We start from the raw sequence: 16,665 nt of genomic DNA, 5'->3' as shown, positions 1-16,665 counted from the left end.
AATCTAGGTACATAAGATATGGCATATCTTAGTTGGAATAATCGAAGTCAATTAGTACTTGATTCGATCAATGATGGATCATAAAGACTTTTCCTATAATTTCTAAAACAAAATGCTCAACTACCACCAAACTAAACCAAATTCGTCAAAGCTATTGAAAAGTAATTTCAGAATAACTTTTCATAAAATATATCTAGAGAGTTGCAAAACTCAGTGGGAGCTTAGTGTTTGTCATTCGACAAACTAAGGCTCAAGTATAGATATATGTTTCATTATGATTTATTCAAATGAAACACAAGGGTATTGTTTCTACCACGAATTTTTGAGAACATAATGTTTGTTTGCTCGAAATAATGTCCTTTTTGGAAATTCGTTTCCAAAATGAAAAGTGGGAGAAAATAGACCTCGAAAGTCTTCGAGGCGAACAACAAACATAAACGGACATTCCGGAGGCTTTTCTTTAAGGACTTTAGAAGTGGCTTTAAAGAAAAGACATCTCTTAGAAGACTTTACAAGTGCTTCAAGGAGAACAGAATATTCAAAGGACTTTCAAGTGGCTATTGATATTCTATTGTTTGATGTTCTATACGCTAGTAGGCATAGAGTTCAAGTCACTGGAACTATGAGATTCTTCTATTAGATAGTGAAGAAACATGGAGTTCAGGTCACTGAAACTATGCAATTCTTCTATTAGATAGTAAAGAAACCTACAACTTGCAGTCAAACTAAAAGAAGTGACTTGTAAGAAAGCTATGACGAAACCCAGATTCCCTAAAATGGTTAGAGGCCATATATAGACTATATGTTTAATTGGTTAAAGGCCATAAAACATACTCAATGTTTTGATGACAAAATTGAAAATTTGTTGATTTGCAAGAATAGTTTCACACCTATTGGTTGCAAGTTTATTTTAAGGATAAAAACCATCAAACATGGAATTGTGTTCACACACAAAGCTAGATTAGTTTCTAAAGGTTAAAAGCAAATTCATGGCATGGATTGTGTTGAAACCTCATGCAAAATCGTAATGCTTAAGTCTATAATTCAAGCAATGATTGCATATTGGTACATATGGCAATTGGATGACAAAACGTATTCCTCAATCAAATGTTGGAATATAATATGTACATGGTATGTCATAGAATTTGTGGATCCAAATAAATGCTTGAAAAGGAAAGCTAGCTTATAAAATCTAAGTACAGATTTAAGCAAGCAATTGGGAATTGGAACTGTATTTTAAGTGAAGCTAATAAGCATTTTAGTTTCATAAAATATACATATATAAGAAGTTTAGTGGGAGTACTTAAAACTTAATTGGTCCTATGTGTATTACACACATATCTCTCTATTGTGAAATAACATTGAAATGCTAATGACTTAGATTTGAAATTATTCATCAATGATGGACCATGGCGAAACTTAGTACATACTGGGTATTAAGATCTATTTACAAAGATCTTATGATATTGTTTTGGATTAAGTAATGGCATTTACTAAATCAAACACGAAAGTCTCCATTGGAGATATTCGACCCATGTGAATAAATCTAAGTAAAGGATGTTTGAACTATGTATAAGCATTTACTAAGTTAAACATCAAAGGATCTAAATAAGATTCTTAACCTATATTATATGTCAAAGAATTTAGCTGAATTTAGTATCTACTGAAACCAGATAAGCTAAAGTTACATGAATAGAATTCAATTGGGAATTATTCTGCAAAAGAATTTATCATGTATGATATAATATGAGGATCGCCAAAAACGTATCGTATGACTTTAGCCATGACGAACATATACCAATCTCTATTGATCTAAGTAAAGATCAACTAGATTGAGATCAAGAATACTTATGGTACTTGAAAAGGTACATAGGAATAGTTCTTGATTCAAGGAAATAAAGATATGCTAAATATTGATGCTACACGCATAAACACTGGCAAAGGATCAAGCAAGACCCTTTGGAGTTAACCATTGATAAAGACGAGCTATAGAGCATCGTGTTTTGAAAATGGCAACATGGGTTGGAGACCATGAGTTGTTGCGTGGGAAATTAAAATAATAATTTCTATGTTCTAAGATATAGTTGGAGAGTCTTCCACATATCTATGAACTGCTTGGATAGGTAAATCCAAACAAAGCATCACTAGCAACCTATACAATTGAAGTAAAAGTAATTATTGCCTAAGAAGCAATAAAACAGGGTTGTTTAAAGTTCTTCACTGAACTTGGGTAGATCACCTATCTGCTGGCTTGATGGTTCTTCATTGAAAAATGCGTAGAACCACTCTTGAAGCAAGAAAAACGTCTGCTAACTTGATGGTTCTTCATTGCAAAATGAGTAAAACCACCATCGAAGTAAGAAAGACTAGATCACATAATAAACAAACTCGAAAAGATCTTATCATCATATCTCAAAGAACATTCGATGAAAAGGATGTTAAGATTGGCAAAGCATGATAACTAAACCTATGCAACAAGTGAGAAGCAACACTCACGTTGTAGCACTGGAAATCAAGCATAGCTTTGAATTCCATGAAATGTTTTAAAGATGGGTTAGAGGCCCATGGTCGTAAAACATTGGGGTTGAACATTTATCATATATGAAATGTATTTTCATATTCCATTTAATCTTGGTTTAGTATTAAATGATGAGTCCCTTCAAATTTGACGAAATATTCAAGATAGACTGTCAGGACCAGTCCTGTGACTAAGAAATGTCTATCAAGTGAACTTGAATGTCAAAGGTTGAAAATGGTCCCTAGTCGGAGTTTTCTATAAAATTGGACGAATAGAAAACGTTAGACGACTAGAATGCAAGATGACTAGTAGTTCTGTTTCTTGAACTATGTGGACATGGCAATGTCATAATCATTTGCATAGATACTTACTTTGGGAAGACTAGTATCGGACAAGACCTATGAAACTTTACTGTAAGAGATGAAAATCTGTCATAAGTAAATTTCATTAAAATTATTAGACACTAAATCCTCAATACCTGAGTGATTTGAGATTACTTGTTTGAGAACTGGTTGCTTTGACGTTGACCAACCGTCGCACCGTAAAAGGAGGCTATAAAGGCAACGCTCAGGTAATCACCTATCAAACGAAGTCTAATCTCAAGATCGCAAGATTGGGATTGTCCTCCCATAAATCGGGATGAGATGCTTAAAAGTTGTACAAGGCCACTCGGAGAGCTAGAAACTGTGAAATGCATGGCCGTGCTCGGATGAATCATAGGCTATGATTATCTGTTTATTTGATCAGTTGAACTCTGAAACCGAGGAACACCTCTGGACATAATAAGGATGACAACTCTTACCTTATGTTCAAGAGCAAGCATCGAGCGACAAAGGAATTAGGAAATGCACACTTGTCCCTAAGGACAAGTGGGAGACTGAAGGAAATAATGCCCTTGGTCCAAGTATGCATTCAATGTTAAGTCTAATAAATGCGGTTCAGTATTAATTAACAAGTTAATAATTCAGTGAGATCAAGTGAGCTGAATGCCTAGCTAGAGGCCGCTTCAGTTCAAGTGGAATTAATGATATTATTCCACGGCTTACTCTTGACTGAACCCGTAGGGTCACACAAATAGTACGTAAACGGATCAAGTATTTAATGGCATTAAATACTCCATCTATGGATATTCGGAATCGACGGATCTTGGTTCCAGTGGGAGCTGAGATCGTCAAAGGCAAGCAAATGAATACTCCGGAAACGATGATATTGCCGGAAACGGAAATATGGATCGTATCGGAAATATAAATATTATCCAAGTCGTAGATGTTGCCGGAAACGGAAATATGGTACGTATCGGAAAATATTATCGGAAATAGAAATATTGTCGGAATCGGAAATATTGCCGGAAACGGAAATATTGTCTGAATCGGAAATATTATCGGAATCGGAAAATAATTCCGGAAACGGAAATATTAAATATTTGTTCGAAACGGAAATTAATTCCGGAATCGGAAATGTTAAATATTGTTCGTATCGGAAATGAATTCCGGAATCGGAAAATTAATCGGAAGCGCGTCGTACGAATTAGCATCGGACGAGCTTGCTAGACGAAGGCCCAGCACGAAGCCAGGCCCACGTCCAGCAAGGGAAACGCGCGCCACAACACGCCAGCCCAAGGCTGCGCCAGGCCCACCGCAAGGCAGGCCCAGCGCGCGCCCAAGGCTGCGGCAGTCGTGGGCTGCGTTGCTCGGGCTGTGCGCGCGCGCATGGCGCCCCTCGTGGGCTGCTGTGCGTGCGTGTGTGTTTGTGTTCACATACGAAACCTAAAACGTACAGGATTCGTTTAATGATTAAATTCCTAATCCTAAAAGATAAATTAATTAAATAAGAGTTTCACTAGGATTCTAATTTAATTAATTCGTATCCTAGTAGGATTCCAATTCTCTTTCCATACCCCTATAAATATGTGGCCTGGGTTCACAATTTATAACGAGTTTTTCAAGTATTCAAAGTGAGTTTTTGAGAGAAAAATTCAGTCACATACCTTGCCTAAAAGTGCCGAAATTATTAGTACCTTAAGGGCGATTCTAGTTGGTCAATCTTAAGGCGGATCCGGACGTGCTGTGGACTATCTACGCAGGGGCGACACTTGGAGTCATGAAGACTTGTTCTTGTTCGGTTCGGGCGCAGCTAGGGAAGGCACGCAACAAAGAGTATGCATCTAAACTATGCTATATGATTATGTGTAAATAATATGTATTCCTGGCTAAATGGTTTTTCCGCATGATTTATGAATTGTCATATGTATCATAACCTAACAACACAAACACACACGCACGGAGCCACGAGGGTGCCCGCACGCGTGCGCTCGGCCCACGCAGCCCACGCTGGGCAGCCTTGCCTTGGCGCGCTGGGCCTGCCTTGCGGTGGGCCTGGCGCTGCCTTGGGCTGGGCGTTGGCGCGCGTCTTTGCTTGCTGGGCGATGGCCTGGCTTCGTGCTGGGCCTTCGTCCGGCAGGCCTCGTCCGATGCTTATTCGTACGATACGCTTCCGATTAAATTCCCGGTTCCGGAATTCATTTCCGATACGAACAATATTTAATATTTCCGTTTCCGGAACTATTTTCCGATTCCGATAATATTTCCGATTCTGACAATATTTCCGTTTCCGGTAATATTTCCGATTCCGGCAATATTTCCATTTCCGATAATATTTTCCGATACGTACCATGTTTCCGTTTCCGGCAACATCTACGACTTGGATAATATTTATATTTCCGATACGATCCATATTTCCGTTTCCGGCAATATCATCGTTTCCGGAGTATTCATTTCTTGCTTGTGACGATCTCAGCTCCCACTGAAACCAAGATCCGTCGATTCCGAATATCCATAGATAGAGTATTTAATGCCATTAAATACTTGATCCGTTTACGTACTATTTGTGTGACCCTACGGGTTCAGTCAAGAGTAAGCTGTGGATTAATATAACTAATTCCACTTGAACTGAAGCGGCCTCTAGCTAGGCATTCAGCTCACTTGATCTCACTGAATTATTAACTTGTTAATAAATACTGAACCGCATTTATTAGACTTAACATTGAATGCATACTTGGAACAAAGGCATTATTTCCTTCACAAGACTCACACACCACTCGTTCACATTGATCATCTAAGATCCGTCGATTCCAAATATCCATAGATAGAGTATTTAATGCCATTAAATACTTGATCCGTTTACGTACTATTTGTGTGACCCTACGGGTTCAGTCAAGAGTAAGCTGTGGATTAATATCATTAATTCCACTTGAACTGAAGCGGCCTCTAGCTAGGCATTCAGCTCACTTGATCTCACTGAATTATTAACTTGATAATTAATACTGAACCGCATTTATTAGACTTAACATTGAATGCATACTTGGACCAAGGGCATTATTTCCTTCACAAGACTCACGCACCACTCGTTCACATTGATCATCTAGCAACCATGCCGACTCGAACTTGAAAGCTCTTTTGCGCTTCTTTTTTCTTTTCCTTGGCCTACCCATCGAGAGAAGGATGGGTGTATGGTCTGATTTGAACCGGACAAGGTGTTGGACTGAGGCCTCCGGAAAAGCCGCTGCCCAAGAAGTGTTGCATACAAACTTGTCGAGTCTTTCACGAACCATAGTTTGCGCCGTTATCCCCCTTTCCCATGTGTACCAATGTCCTTCGAAACCCAGGTCCCTCAAACTACAATCATCCATCATCTCTCTGAACTCAGGGATGGCTCTTCTCTCCACGTCCGCTCCACCCTCTTTTTCGTCATGGCTCAAAATTTCATTGAAGTCACCACCTATCACCAAAGGGCCATGGACATTTTCGCAGAGTTTTCGAACAAGTTCCCACGTTCTGTATTTGTTTGCCGTTTCGGGCCAGCCATAAATGCCAATAAAACGCCAAGACCTGTCACTGGACACAATAACGTCACCACAAATATGATTTTGGGAAAAAGAAACAAGATTGAAAGTGATGTTTTCCCCCTTCCAATAAACACATAAGCCTCCAGATAATCCAATACTACTAACACCAAAAGCGCAAGAATAACCCAATCTGTGTTTAGCTTTTTTAGCAGCTTTTCTATGAATTTTCGTTTCAGACAAAAACACAAGATCGGGGGCAAGAGTTGCACACCAGTTACGGAGTGCATTAACTGATCGAGGGTTGCCAAACCCTCGACAATTCCAACATAAGGAATTCATTGGTCGCGGCGGGACTGATCCGTGCCAGCCTCTGCCTCAAGGTTTGCAGAAAGAGATCCCAAGGGAGCATGTTTAGAGCGCTTCCCTACAAAATCTCCATCATTATCCACCTCCATATCCACTAGCTCGATCGCACGTTTCTGGGATAAAGTCCCAGTGCATGGCACTTTTGAGAGTCCTCCTTCACGTTCCCTTCTGCTCCATTTTTTCCTCGCAGGTGGACCCTTTGTCGTGCCATCAGTGTCCCCCCTTGGAGCTCCACCTTTATCTTTCGAAACCTCTGCTTCCTGCAAGTTACACTCCAGGGCCTGCCTTGGTACAGAACTCTCTCCCACCTGCAATGCTCCTTCGGAAGTTGGTGATAGGCTGCTAGTGGCCCTCTTGCCCTCCTTACCCGTGCTCAAGCTCTCAGCCTTGTCTTCCTCAGGCTGGGGAAACGATGCAATGGGGGCAGGCTCCCTTGATGATGGTGGGGGAGCGAATAACAGTTTCCGAGCAACACTTGGTGGTCCAAGCCGCACAGCCAACGGATCATTGTAGCTTTGTGGGCGCGCTTGCTTCTTCACCGAGAATTTATCAACCCATTTCTTCTCCTTCTCCCTATCAGCTATGGACATCTTAGGGCGCCTATGAGGTGAGGCCACCAACCATGGCCCATATTGGTACACTACGGCATTCTCACTCTCCGTCGCCTTCACCTGAGATTGGCAGTCCCGTTCTGTGTGACCAAGCTTACCACAGAAGTAGCAGAAGTCACCCAATCTTTCGTATTTTATGTCCAGCCAAATCTCGGTTTCAGGCCCCGTTGCAAGCTTAACTCCTCTGCGCAAAGGTTTATCAATGTCGCACAAAACTTTGATCCTCATGAATATTAAAGACGGTATAAAAGTACTTAAAAATTAACCCAATGTAACTAATTTAAGAACTTTTTAGTGATAATTAGTTTTTAAAAGAGTTATCCTTACAAAATCACTTATAAAGTAACCATGTAACCAATTAAGTTTATCAATCTATCAAAAATAATTTTATAATACTCAAAAGGAAATTTTGGTATTTACTACCTTTAAAATACACCACTTTTGTATTTACTACCTTATGAAATTTTTATTTTAAATTACTACCTTAAACTTCCAATTTTTATTTATTTACTACCACTTTATAGTTTTCTCATTTTAAAATTAAGATATCTCTTTCATTTCTTAATCGTTTAAAGTGATTCAAAGTTCATTATTTTCCTTTTTCTATAGGGAATTCATTGAGAACGTCATTTCAAAAAAAAATTATTTCATAATTCATAAGTAGTTTAATATTTTACAAATAATATTTAATTTATTTTACCTTTTACAAAAGGTTAAATGAAAGATCCTTATGGAATCCTTACACATAAATAAGAAGAATGGGTTTTGAATCACTTAAAATGATTAAAAAACGAAAGAGATATCTCAATTTTAAAATGAGAAAACTGTAAAATGGTAGTGAATACAAAAAAAATGAAACTTTAAGGTAGTAATTTAAAATAAAATTTTCATAAGGTAGTAAATGCAAAAGTGGTGTATTTTGAAGGTAGTAAATACCAAAAAATCCTACTCAAAATATGTAAAAAGTTATCAAAAATTAGATACACTGGTAAAAATTACTCGATATACCATAAACTTAATAAGGGTGATGATAAAGGTCGCAACTTGGGACAATATTTAGTTAACGCAATCTTACGTGTTGAAGTTTAATTGATACATATAGGCGCCACGTAGGTTATGCGTCATCAATTTTTTTTACTATCAATGCAATATTTTATGAAAAAATGTAAATAAGGTAGTCGATATAAATAAGGAAATAATTAGAATATTAAGATTTTCCTACCTTTTTTTGAAACATGTATAATAGGTTATACTTCCTCCGTTCCGCAATAGATGCATCATTTATCTTTTGGACACTATTCATTAACTAACTTTGACAATTATTCTTTCACATTATGTAAAAACAAACATAGTCAAGTGAGATCTTGTTAAATTCGTATCAATGTGAGAATTCCAAATATCATTTTTTGTATAATTTTTTACTTACACGCAATTAGAGACATTAATGTTCAAAGAAGCATGTTGGGATACATGAAAAAAGAAATGATGCATCTATTGCGAAACGGAGGAAGTATACGCTAAATATTTTAATTTCCGATTTAAATCATGACACGTAAGCATGTCATGTCATCATTGTGACACAACTTAAAGGTCACATGTTTTTCGACTTAATATATATATCCGGTGCGTATATTAACGTTTTAAAACATTGGTAGAAACACGATCACAAATTTATCAGTGAGAAGTTAATTAGTAAAATGGTATTGTTGGCCGGGAAAAACCAATACTAAGATGATAATTTCCCTTGAATAAATAAAATGATGAAGTGCACATTATTATCACTAAGCTATGTGAAAGATCAATCTCAAATAAAGAGTTAAGCAAAACATGCGACAAATACTCATATAAACCTTTATATGTTTTGGGGGTACAATATTGTATTGTACACCTTTACAATAATCTATATGTACAAGTTAACGCAACTAGCACACATAAAATCATGAGGTTAATTACACATTATATATATACCTCCTATTGTCGCTAATTACTTGAATTCATACATTGATAAACTTAGTTATATTAAGAGTACATTTTGAGTGCATCTTAATTAGAAGCATGCAATTAACCTTCTGGGACACTTTTGGATGCCATGGAATCGTAGGCTGCCACAACGTCGCGCTTTGCCGCAGCGTAAAACTCATCGGTGTTGTCTTTTACAGTGTGCGAAACTGCGTGCACTTTCCCCGACACAAAGAGTGTTGCATCTGTTGAGATCGTCATACATAAAAGACTATTGATGTCAGCATTAAAAATTATATAAAAATATATACTCCTTCCGTCCCTTAATACTCGATATGTTTTGACCAGACACGCTTGTTAATACACAACTTTGACCACCAATTTTTTTAACTACATATTATAAAAACTTATAAAATATTAATATTTTGAAAATATATATTAAGGTGAAGCCAACAATATATATGCTAACATTTGTTTTCATATACTAGAAATAAAATAGGGTCAAAGTGAATTATGTGAATAGTGCAAAAAGTCAAACAGGTCGAGTATTAAAGGACGGAGGGAGTACGTACATGATAAAGTGTAACTATTTAGTCGTGATTGTGTATTTCTGTTATTACATGTTAGACCTGATCAACAATATCCCCGTACAATGGCCCCGATCCTGTACGAGCCGGAAAAAGTGTGGGTTTGAGCAGGCTCAAATACGCATTTTTAGACGAAAGCCCGAGCACAGCCTGATAAGCCCGCACCAAATCAATGTTTGAGTTTGGACATGGGTTTTGTATTAAAGCCCGGTCCGATCAGAATTATGATCATCTACTTAGATTTGTCAAAATTCGACCCGACGCGAAAACCAACCCGAATCCGACCGACCGATCACCTATGTTTTCTGCCACTTCATCCTTGGATTAATCAGCAAACAAGAATCAAGTATAGCATAGCGCCGCTAAGAAACGCATGTGTGCAAGTCGTCGTTGTTGCATAGTGAAGTCATTCAACTCTAGCCCGAGTCTGATTTCCTCCAAAACCTGAAATCCAAACACCAAACATACACAAACCTTATTAGAAGGCACATCTGATCTGGCACAATAATAAAGTTCTATGCAAAGAAACCGACTCTATCAAACTATCTATGCAAAAAAAGACAACTCTTCAGACTATTAGAAACCAGTCAAAAAGTACATGAGTACATGACTATTATACTCGATGATTTCTTAGAAGGGAGGCCTAAAGATAATATAATAGATATGACTCAATTTCTTATAAATTATGTTCCTAATCCACAAATACTTAACCTAGCTACCAGTGCAACAAGCAAGACCTTATTATACATATGACTCAAATCATTTATAAACACTTATAACGAAATCAATCATTTTGCTGAATAAATAACAGAAATTAGATTCAACCTACAACACATATCCATTTAAATTCAGAGTTTTGCGAAGTACGCTAGTGATCTTAACTGTAACTAAATTGGAAAAAAGACTAAAGATTCATACAAATCATTAATTCCTAATAATATCCAGACATCAACTTTTAAAATCAAATCCTTGCGTATATAGACTAACTGCCTAAACACCATTTAATTAACTTATTACCGAATATTTTGTAATTTAAACTACTATTTACATATATACTGTATGTAAACTGAATGAAATTCAAATTCATGTTTTTGTAACATAACAAAGATCTAACAGGAAAAGACATGTAAAACTAAGAAAACAAATTCTAACTCAAGTCAATTCAGCATAACGTAGATCCAAAACAAGCCCAAGCTTATATATTAAAAATTCAAATTAAAGTCAATCCTTATATACACAATAAGGAAAATTACATGAAGGAGAAACAACAATAAGGAGAATCATTGCTCTATTGCTCTACTTGGCGTCCCTATACGCCAAATAATTAATCAAATTCAATACCCTAAAAATCCACTAAATTCTAAATCATCAATTACAATCGGAATTATAGACACAAAACCTAAATATCAAATTAATATACTCCCTCCGTCCCGTAATACTTGACCTGTTTTCCTTATCGAGTCGTCCCTTAATATTTGACCTGTTTCTAAAAATGGAAATATTCTAACAATATTATATTATTTCTCACTCCACCCCTATTAACCCACCTACCCCTTACTCCATACAAAAAATAATTAAAAATTCAACCCCTACTCTCCCCCAACCCCACCTTTTAATCCACCTCCCACTAACTACATTAAAATAATACCCCACTATCAACTAATACCTATTAAATTAAATAAGTCAATTCAACTCCCTTACACTCTGTGTCGGTCAAACCTGGTCGAGTATTCCGGGACGGAGGGAGTAATTGATAAACAACGCAACACAAATATTAGGGCGAATTCAGTTCTTAACCAATTTCAGGGAAAACTGAAGCGAGATAAATACGAATTGACGATGTGCGGTGGTTGATGAAGGCGGCATAGGCAATGGGTAGGTTGAGTGAGGGAAGCGGAAAGAAATTACGAATAACGGCGGACGAGCCAGCGAAAGTACAAAGAAGATGGAGGGAAAATGAGAGGGACTTTTCCCCTTGATAATGGAGGCAAGGAGATGGAGTAATAATGGAGTAAGTATGGGGTTCTTTTTTTCTTTTTTCTTTTCACTATCTTTTCATTTATTTTTATTTTAAAAAAAACAATTGAAGAAACCACATAACTGATGAGGTTCTTTATCTATTCTTAATTTTTTTTTAATTGTTATTTTTTCATAAAGAAAACAAAGAAACCTCTTAAAAGAAAAAATGGTTTCTTATGTGAAATAGGATATTTAAAGCACAAAGAGAACAAAAGAAACCGCTTTTCTATGATAATAGGTTTCTTTTATTAAGAAACCTCTTATTTGGTCCAAAAAGACCTCTTATTGATGATTCTTTTAGCCGATTTTGAGGTAGTGATTCTCAATTAAGCAGATGTGTATCCATTTTTATCCTTAATGCTCTTAGGTAATAGTACCAAATTTAGCTATTTAACTACTCATTTATTTTAAAGCAACAATAGCTAAACACTAGGGGACATGATAAGGTTTTAAAAGAGAGTATTTATGTCTTTTTCATCTTAAGTTAACTTAAAGTAACCGTCAAATGCGTATATTAACGTTTTAATAACGTTGATTAAAGGAAGTCAATGTTAAAAATTTGGATGCGGAAGATTTGATAGGTATTTGATGCATATGTTTTAATACGGAGAGTGAGGGTGAGCATGAGCATGAGATAAAATGTTGTATTTCATTTCTCATTTCCTGTCTCACATTATCATACAACAAACATATATAGCTCTATTTATAGATGTACAACGTAGATAATCTTCATTATCGAGAATTTTCTACCTCATTCCCTAGTTAGATTTTTCTAGACACTTGGCTAGATATTTCTTAGGTATATTCTAGATATTATTTTAGCCAGACTACTAGATTTTTCTATAGTACGTATTCTAGATGAACTTTTTAAATGTCAATTAGTAAAGATGATACCAATAGGTAGGGGTGTGCACGGTCCAACCTGGACTGGAAATTAGGCTTGAATCGGACCGGAATCAGACCGGATCGGACCAGACCAATAGATTTCGGTCCGGTCCTCGGTCCTTGAAAATATACGATTCCGATTTTCCGGTCCGGTCCGGTCAAAACCCGGAAATTTCCGGTCCGGACCGGTGACCCAGAATATATAAATATTTTGGATATAAGAGCCCAACTTGTAGCCCACGTATATTGATCTCCCCAACACTAAAAAAGACTTGGATATTTTTTATATGTCATTGGCCTTCATCCCCTTTCTATTAAGCTGATGATGTTATGTATGAGATATTTAAAGAGAAATATAGGTTGTAAAAAGATAAAATTGTAAGAGTTTAATATTGTAAATAAAAAAGTTTAAAAAAACCGGACCGGGCCTGAAATTTCCGGTCCGGATTCTTTCAGGTCCGAACCTCAATCTGTGAATTCTGAAAATTCCGGTCCAATCGGTTCCGTTCCGATCCAATCCGATTTTAGACCTGTACACACCCCTACCCATAGGAACTCCACCTGGAATTAAATGATTGAAGTGCACATTATCCTCACTAAGTTATGGGAAAAATCAACCCCGAACCAATAATTAAGCAAAACATGCGACATTATACTCATATAAACCAATAATCTATGTGCGCTAATTAACACAACTAGCGCACATAAAATCATGAGGTTAATTACACATTATATACCTCCTATTGTCGCTAATTACTTGAATTCATATCAATACATACATTGATAACCTTAATTAAGAGTACATTTTGAGTTCATCTTAATTAGAAGCATGCAATTAACCTTCTCGGACACTTTTGGATGCCATGGAATCGTAGGCTGCCCCAACGTCGCGCTTAGCCGCTGCGTAAAACTCATCGGTGTTGTCTTTTACTGCGTGGGAAACTGCGTGCACTTTCCCGGATACAAAGGGTGTTGCGTCTGTTGAGACCGTCATACATAAAAACTATTAATGCCAGCATTAAGAAAAATATATAAAAATATATACATGATAAAGTGTAACTATTTAGTCGTGATTGTGTATTTTTTTATTACATGTTAGACCTGATCAACTATATCCCCGTACAATGACCCTGATCATGTACGAGCCGGAAAAAGTGTGGGTTTGAGCAGGCTCAAATACGCATTTTTAGACGAAAGTCCGAGCACAGTCTGATAAACCCGCACCAAATCAATGTTTACAGTTTGGACATGAGTTTTGTATTAAAGCCCGGTCCAATCAGAATTATGATCATCTACTTAGATCTGTCAAAAATCGACCCAACCCGAAAACCGACCCGAACCCGACCGATTGAAAAACATTGCACTTATAGTAATAATGGGATTATGAGGAACTTTAAGCGTAGTAAACACGTTGTTTTTATTATTGTTGAGTGTAGAATTTGAGTTATACGCCATTTTATGGTTGAATTAGACTAAATATAAACTTGTGTAAGAATTTTTTTTTAATTTTGTGCCCGTATTTTGTATATTTATTACCTAAATTAATGAAAATATAATAAGCGTTTTAAAATCTCTCAACCCGTTAGGTCGACCCGTACCCGAAAATTCTGGGTCTTGAACAAGCATTTGTAAACCCGAACCTGAAAATGACCGACCCGATCTAACCCGAACCCAAAATTAATTTTTTTACAACTCTACCCGACCGACCCGTTTAACAGGTCTATGGCTCTATTACATGTTAGTCAGACTCGGGTACTCGATTTTTACTCATGTTATTCAACTAACAATTGTACTAGATATTTTGAACAACATATGTATAGGTCTCCCGTATTAGGTGGTTAATTAAGGAGAAAGGAAATTACGTACCATCATCATCATTCGGTGGCTGTTTCAATCTCATGTCTTCTGGGTTAACACTTATTTTGCTGTCACAAAATTCATAAAATTAGAAATTATCTGAAAAGGCAAACAATTGAATTTCTGGGCTATTTTATGAATGTAATTAATTTATGTCATTATTTCAAGTGATCGGACAGATAATACTAGAGCCGTATGAAAAATATATATTATACGGAGTAAATATTAAATATTGCGTACTACTTTCGTTTTAAATTAAAGAGTTTTTTACACTCTCATTTATAGTTTTCGGTTTCATAATGTTTTTTGCGTTTTGCTTTTATAATATTTTTAGGCATAAAAATGTACTATTTTACCACTTTTATCCGGTAAATTTACATTTCTCGCTCACTTTTTCTTACTTTAATCATTTTTTTCTTACAGTTATTCACATTTTTATTCTACGGTATCTCTTAATTTATCCATATTTTATTATACTCACTCTTTTTACACACCTAATCATATTTGTCTTAATATTTGTATAAATATTATCTGTAAAGATCTTCATGAAACAGATATAGTATAATAATCAACTTTTTTTTTTTGATGAATTAGTATAATACTCAACTTCAGTATTAGTTAAGTAGTCCAATAATACAAACTTTTAATTAAAAGCCAATGTACAACAAATATATTAAGACAAATCTAAAATTACCTCAAAAACTTATAAGTTACATCGATTTTTTTTTTTTTTTCATTGATACACAAATTTTCCCCTTTAAAAATTATCCCTTTAAAATCAATCGTAATGTATAAAGGTAATTATGTAACCTTTTAAAAAAATTATTCATTAAATTCATTTCATAGTATTAAAAGATAATCAAAACATGTTAAAAAGGTTATTAAAATTGGACAAAAGTTACACGTACAATAGATGTATTTTACACCAAGTGCACGCAAGAGCTTTTGATCCGATAATATATACACCCTCCGTTATATAATGATGTTCCAATTCATAATTTTGACACTTTTTACTATTGAAAAGAATCTTGTAAATTCTTTCCAATATATTAGATAAAATATATCCATGTGAATTCTCTGTTATATAATGATGTTCCAATTTAGAATTTTGACACTTTCCACTATTGAACAGAATTTTGTAAGTTTTTCTTTTATATAATGATGTTATATAATGAGGTCTTGTTTGATTCATCTCAATGAATATTTTAATACGGAGTAACATCAATAATATTTTTTTTACTAATGTTTAATTTGAGATAAAATGATATAAAATGCGCATTGACAAACATAAATTGCAGAAAAAATGAAAATAGTTACTTGCTCCCGGAGAGTTTGGTGTAAGCCCAAGAAGTCCAAGTACTAGCGGTCTCCTTGGCCTCTCCGGCCTTGGCCATCATGGTCTCTTTTGCTTCATCCATGTCGAATGCGGAGCACATCCTCCCATTTTGCGCCACCACCATCGCCACCGCCGCCGCCACCAGCATCCACACCACTGGTGTTGCTCTTTTGCACGCCATTTTTATTTCTGTTTATCTTTTCTGTTTATATATTTTTTTATATCGAGAAATGTAATAGGTTTGTGATATTAAAAACAACTTTGTATTGAGGCCCCATTTTTAAGTAGGGATGTTAAAAGAAAAACAATGGAACAGAGAATTTAACTCCGTAAAAATCGTTTGTTAAAGCTTTATTTATCATAATATAGATTGTATTATGCGGTTTTAATTTAATCCATCATACTTCATTGTTGTCAATTTTCCGCGTCTAGTTGTTTTTTTTGGGAAAAAGTAAGGCTAAAATGTTAATATAAGGATAAAGTGTCTATCAATACATATGGAGCGATTTCAATAGGATAATGATTTTTCAATTTTCACCAATTTTAAATGGACATAGTCCATAATTTAAATTTATTGTAGACCATGCTTAAAAAAAGGGAAAACAACTTGTTCCTTATTTATTTTGCCATTTTATTATGATTATTATGAAAAAAAGAGTCAAATTGGTGTCGTTGATACATGT

At 35.7% G+C, this 16,665-nt stretch overlaps 2 protein-coding genes across 2 annotated transcripts in view; both read right to left on the bottom strand.

Moving 5' to 3' along the window:
• Positions 1 to 6,701, bottom strand: part of LOC130470187 (uncharacterized) — a 34,405-nt gene extending 27,704 nt beyond the window's left edge. Inside the window, exon 1 of the mRNA XM_056839826.1 lies at positions 5,919 to 6,701. Coding sequence (XP_056695804.1) covers positions 5,919 to 6,701 — 783 coding nt within the window. The remainder of the gene's footprint in view (positions 1 to 5,918) is intronic.
• A 6,689-nt stretch (positions 6,702 to 13,390) lies between these two features.
• LOC130470579 (uncharacterized) lies at positions 13,391 to 16,235 on the bottom strand. Its single transcript, XM_056840966.1, has 3 exons — positions 15,964 to 16,235; positions 14,656 to 14,714; positions 13,391 to 13,767 (listed from the first exon to the last, which is right to left on the bottom strand). The coding sequence occupies exons 1-3, from the start codon at positions 16,161 to 16,163 to the stop codon at positions 13,625 to 13,627; spliced, it is 402 nt and encodes a 133-aa protein (XP_056696944.1). The 5' UTR covers positions 16,164 to 16,235; the 3' UTR covers positions 13,391 to 13,624.
• Between the last annotated feature and the right edge of the window lie 430 nt (positions 16,236 to 16,665).

Source organism: Spinacia oleracea, chromosome 3 (genome assembly GCF_020520425.1).
Source record: "Spinacia oleracea cultivar Varoflay chromosome 3, BTI_SOV_V1, whole genome shotgun sequence".
Classification (NCBI taxonomy): Eukaryota; Viridiplantae; Streptophyta; class Magnoliopsida; order Caryophyllales; family Amaranthaceae; genus Spinacia; species Spinacia oleracea.
The sequence above is the reverse complement of the archived record's forward strand: the minus strand, read 5'-3'. Positions and strand labels throughout refer to the sequence as shown.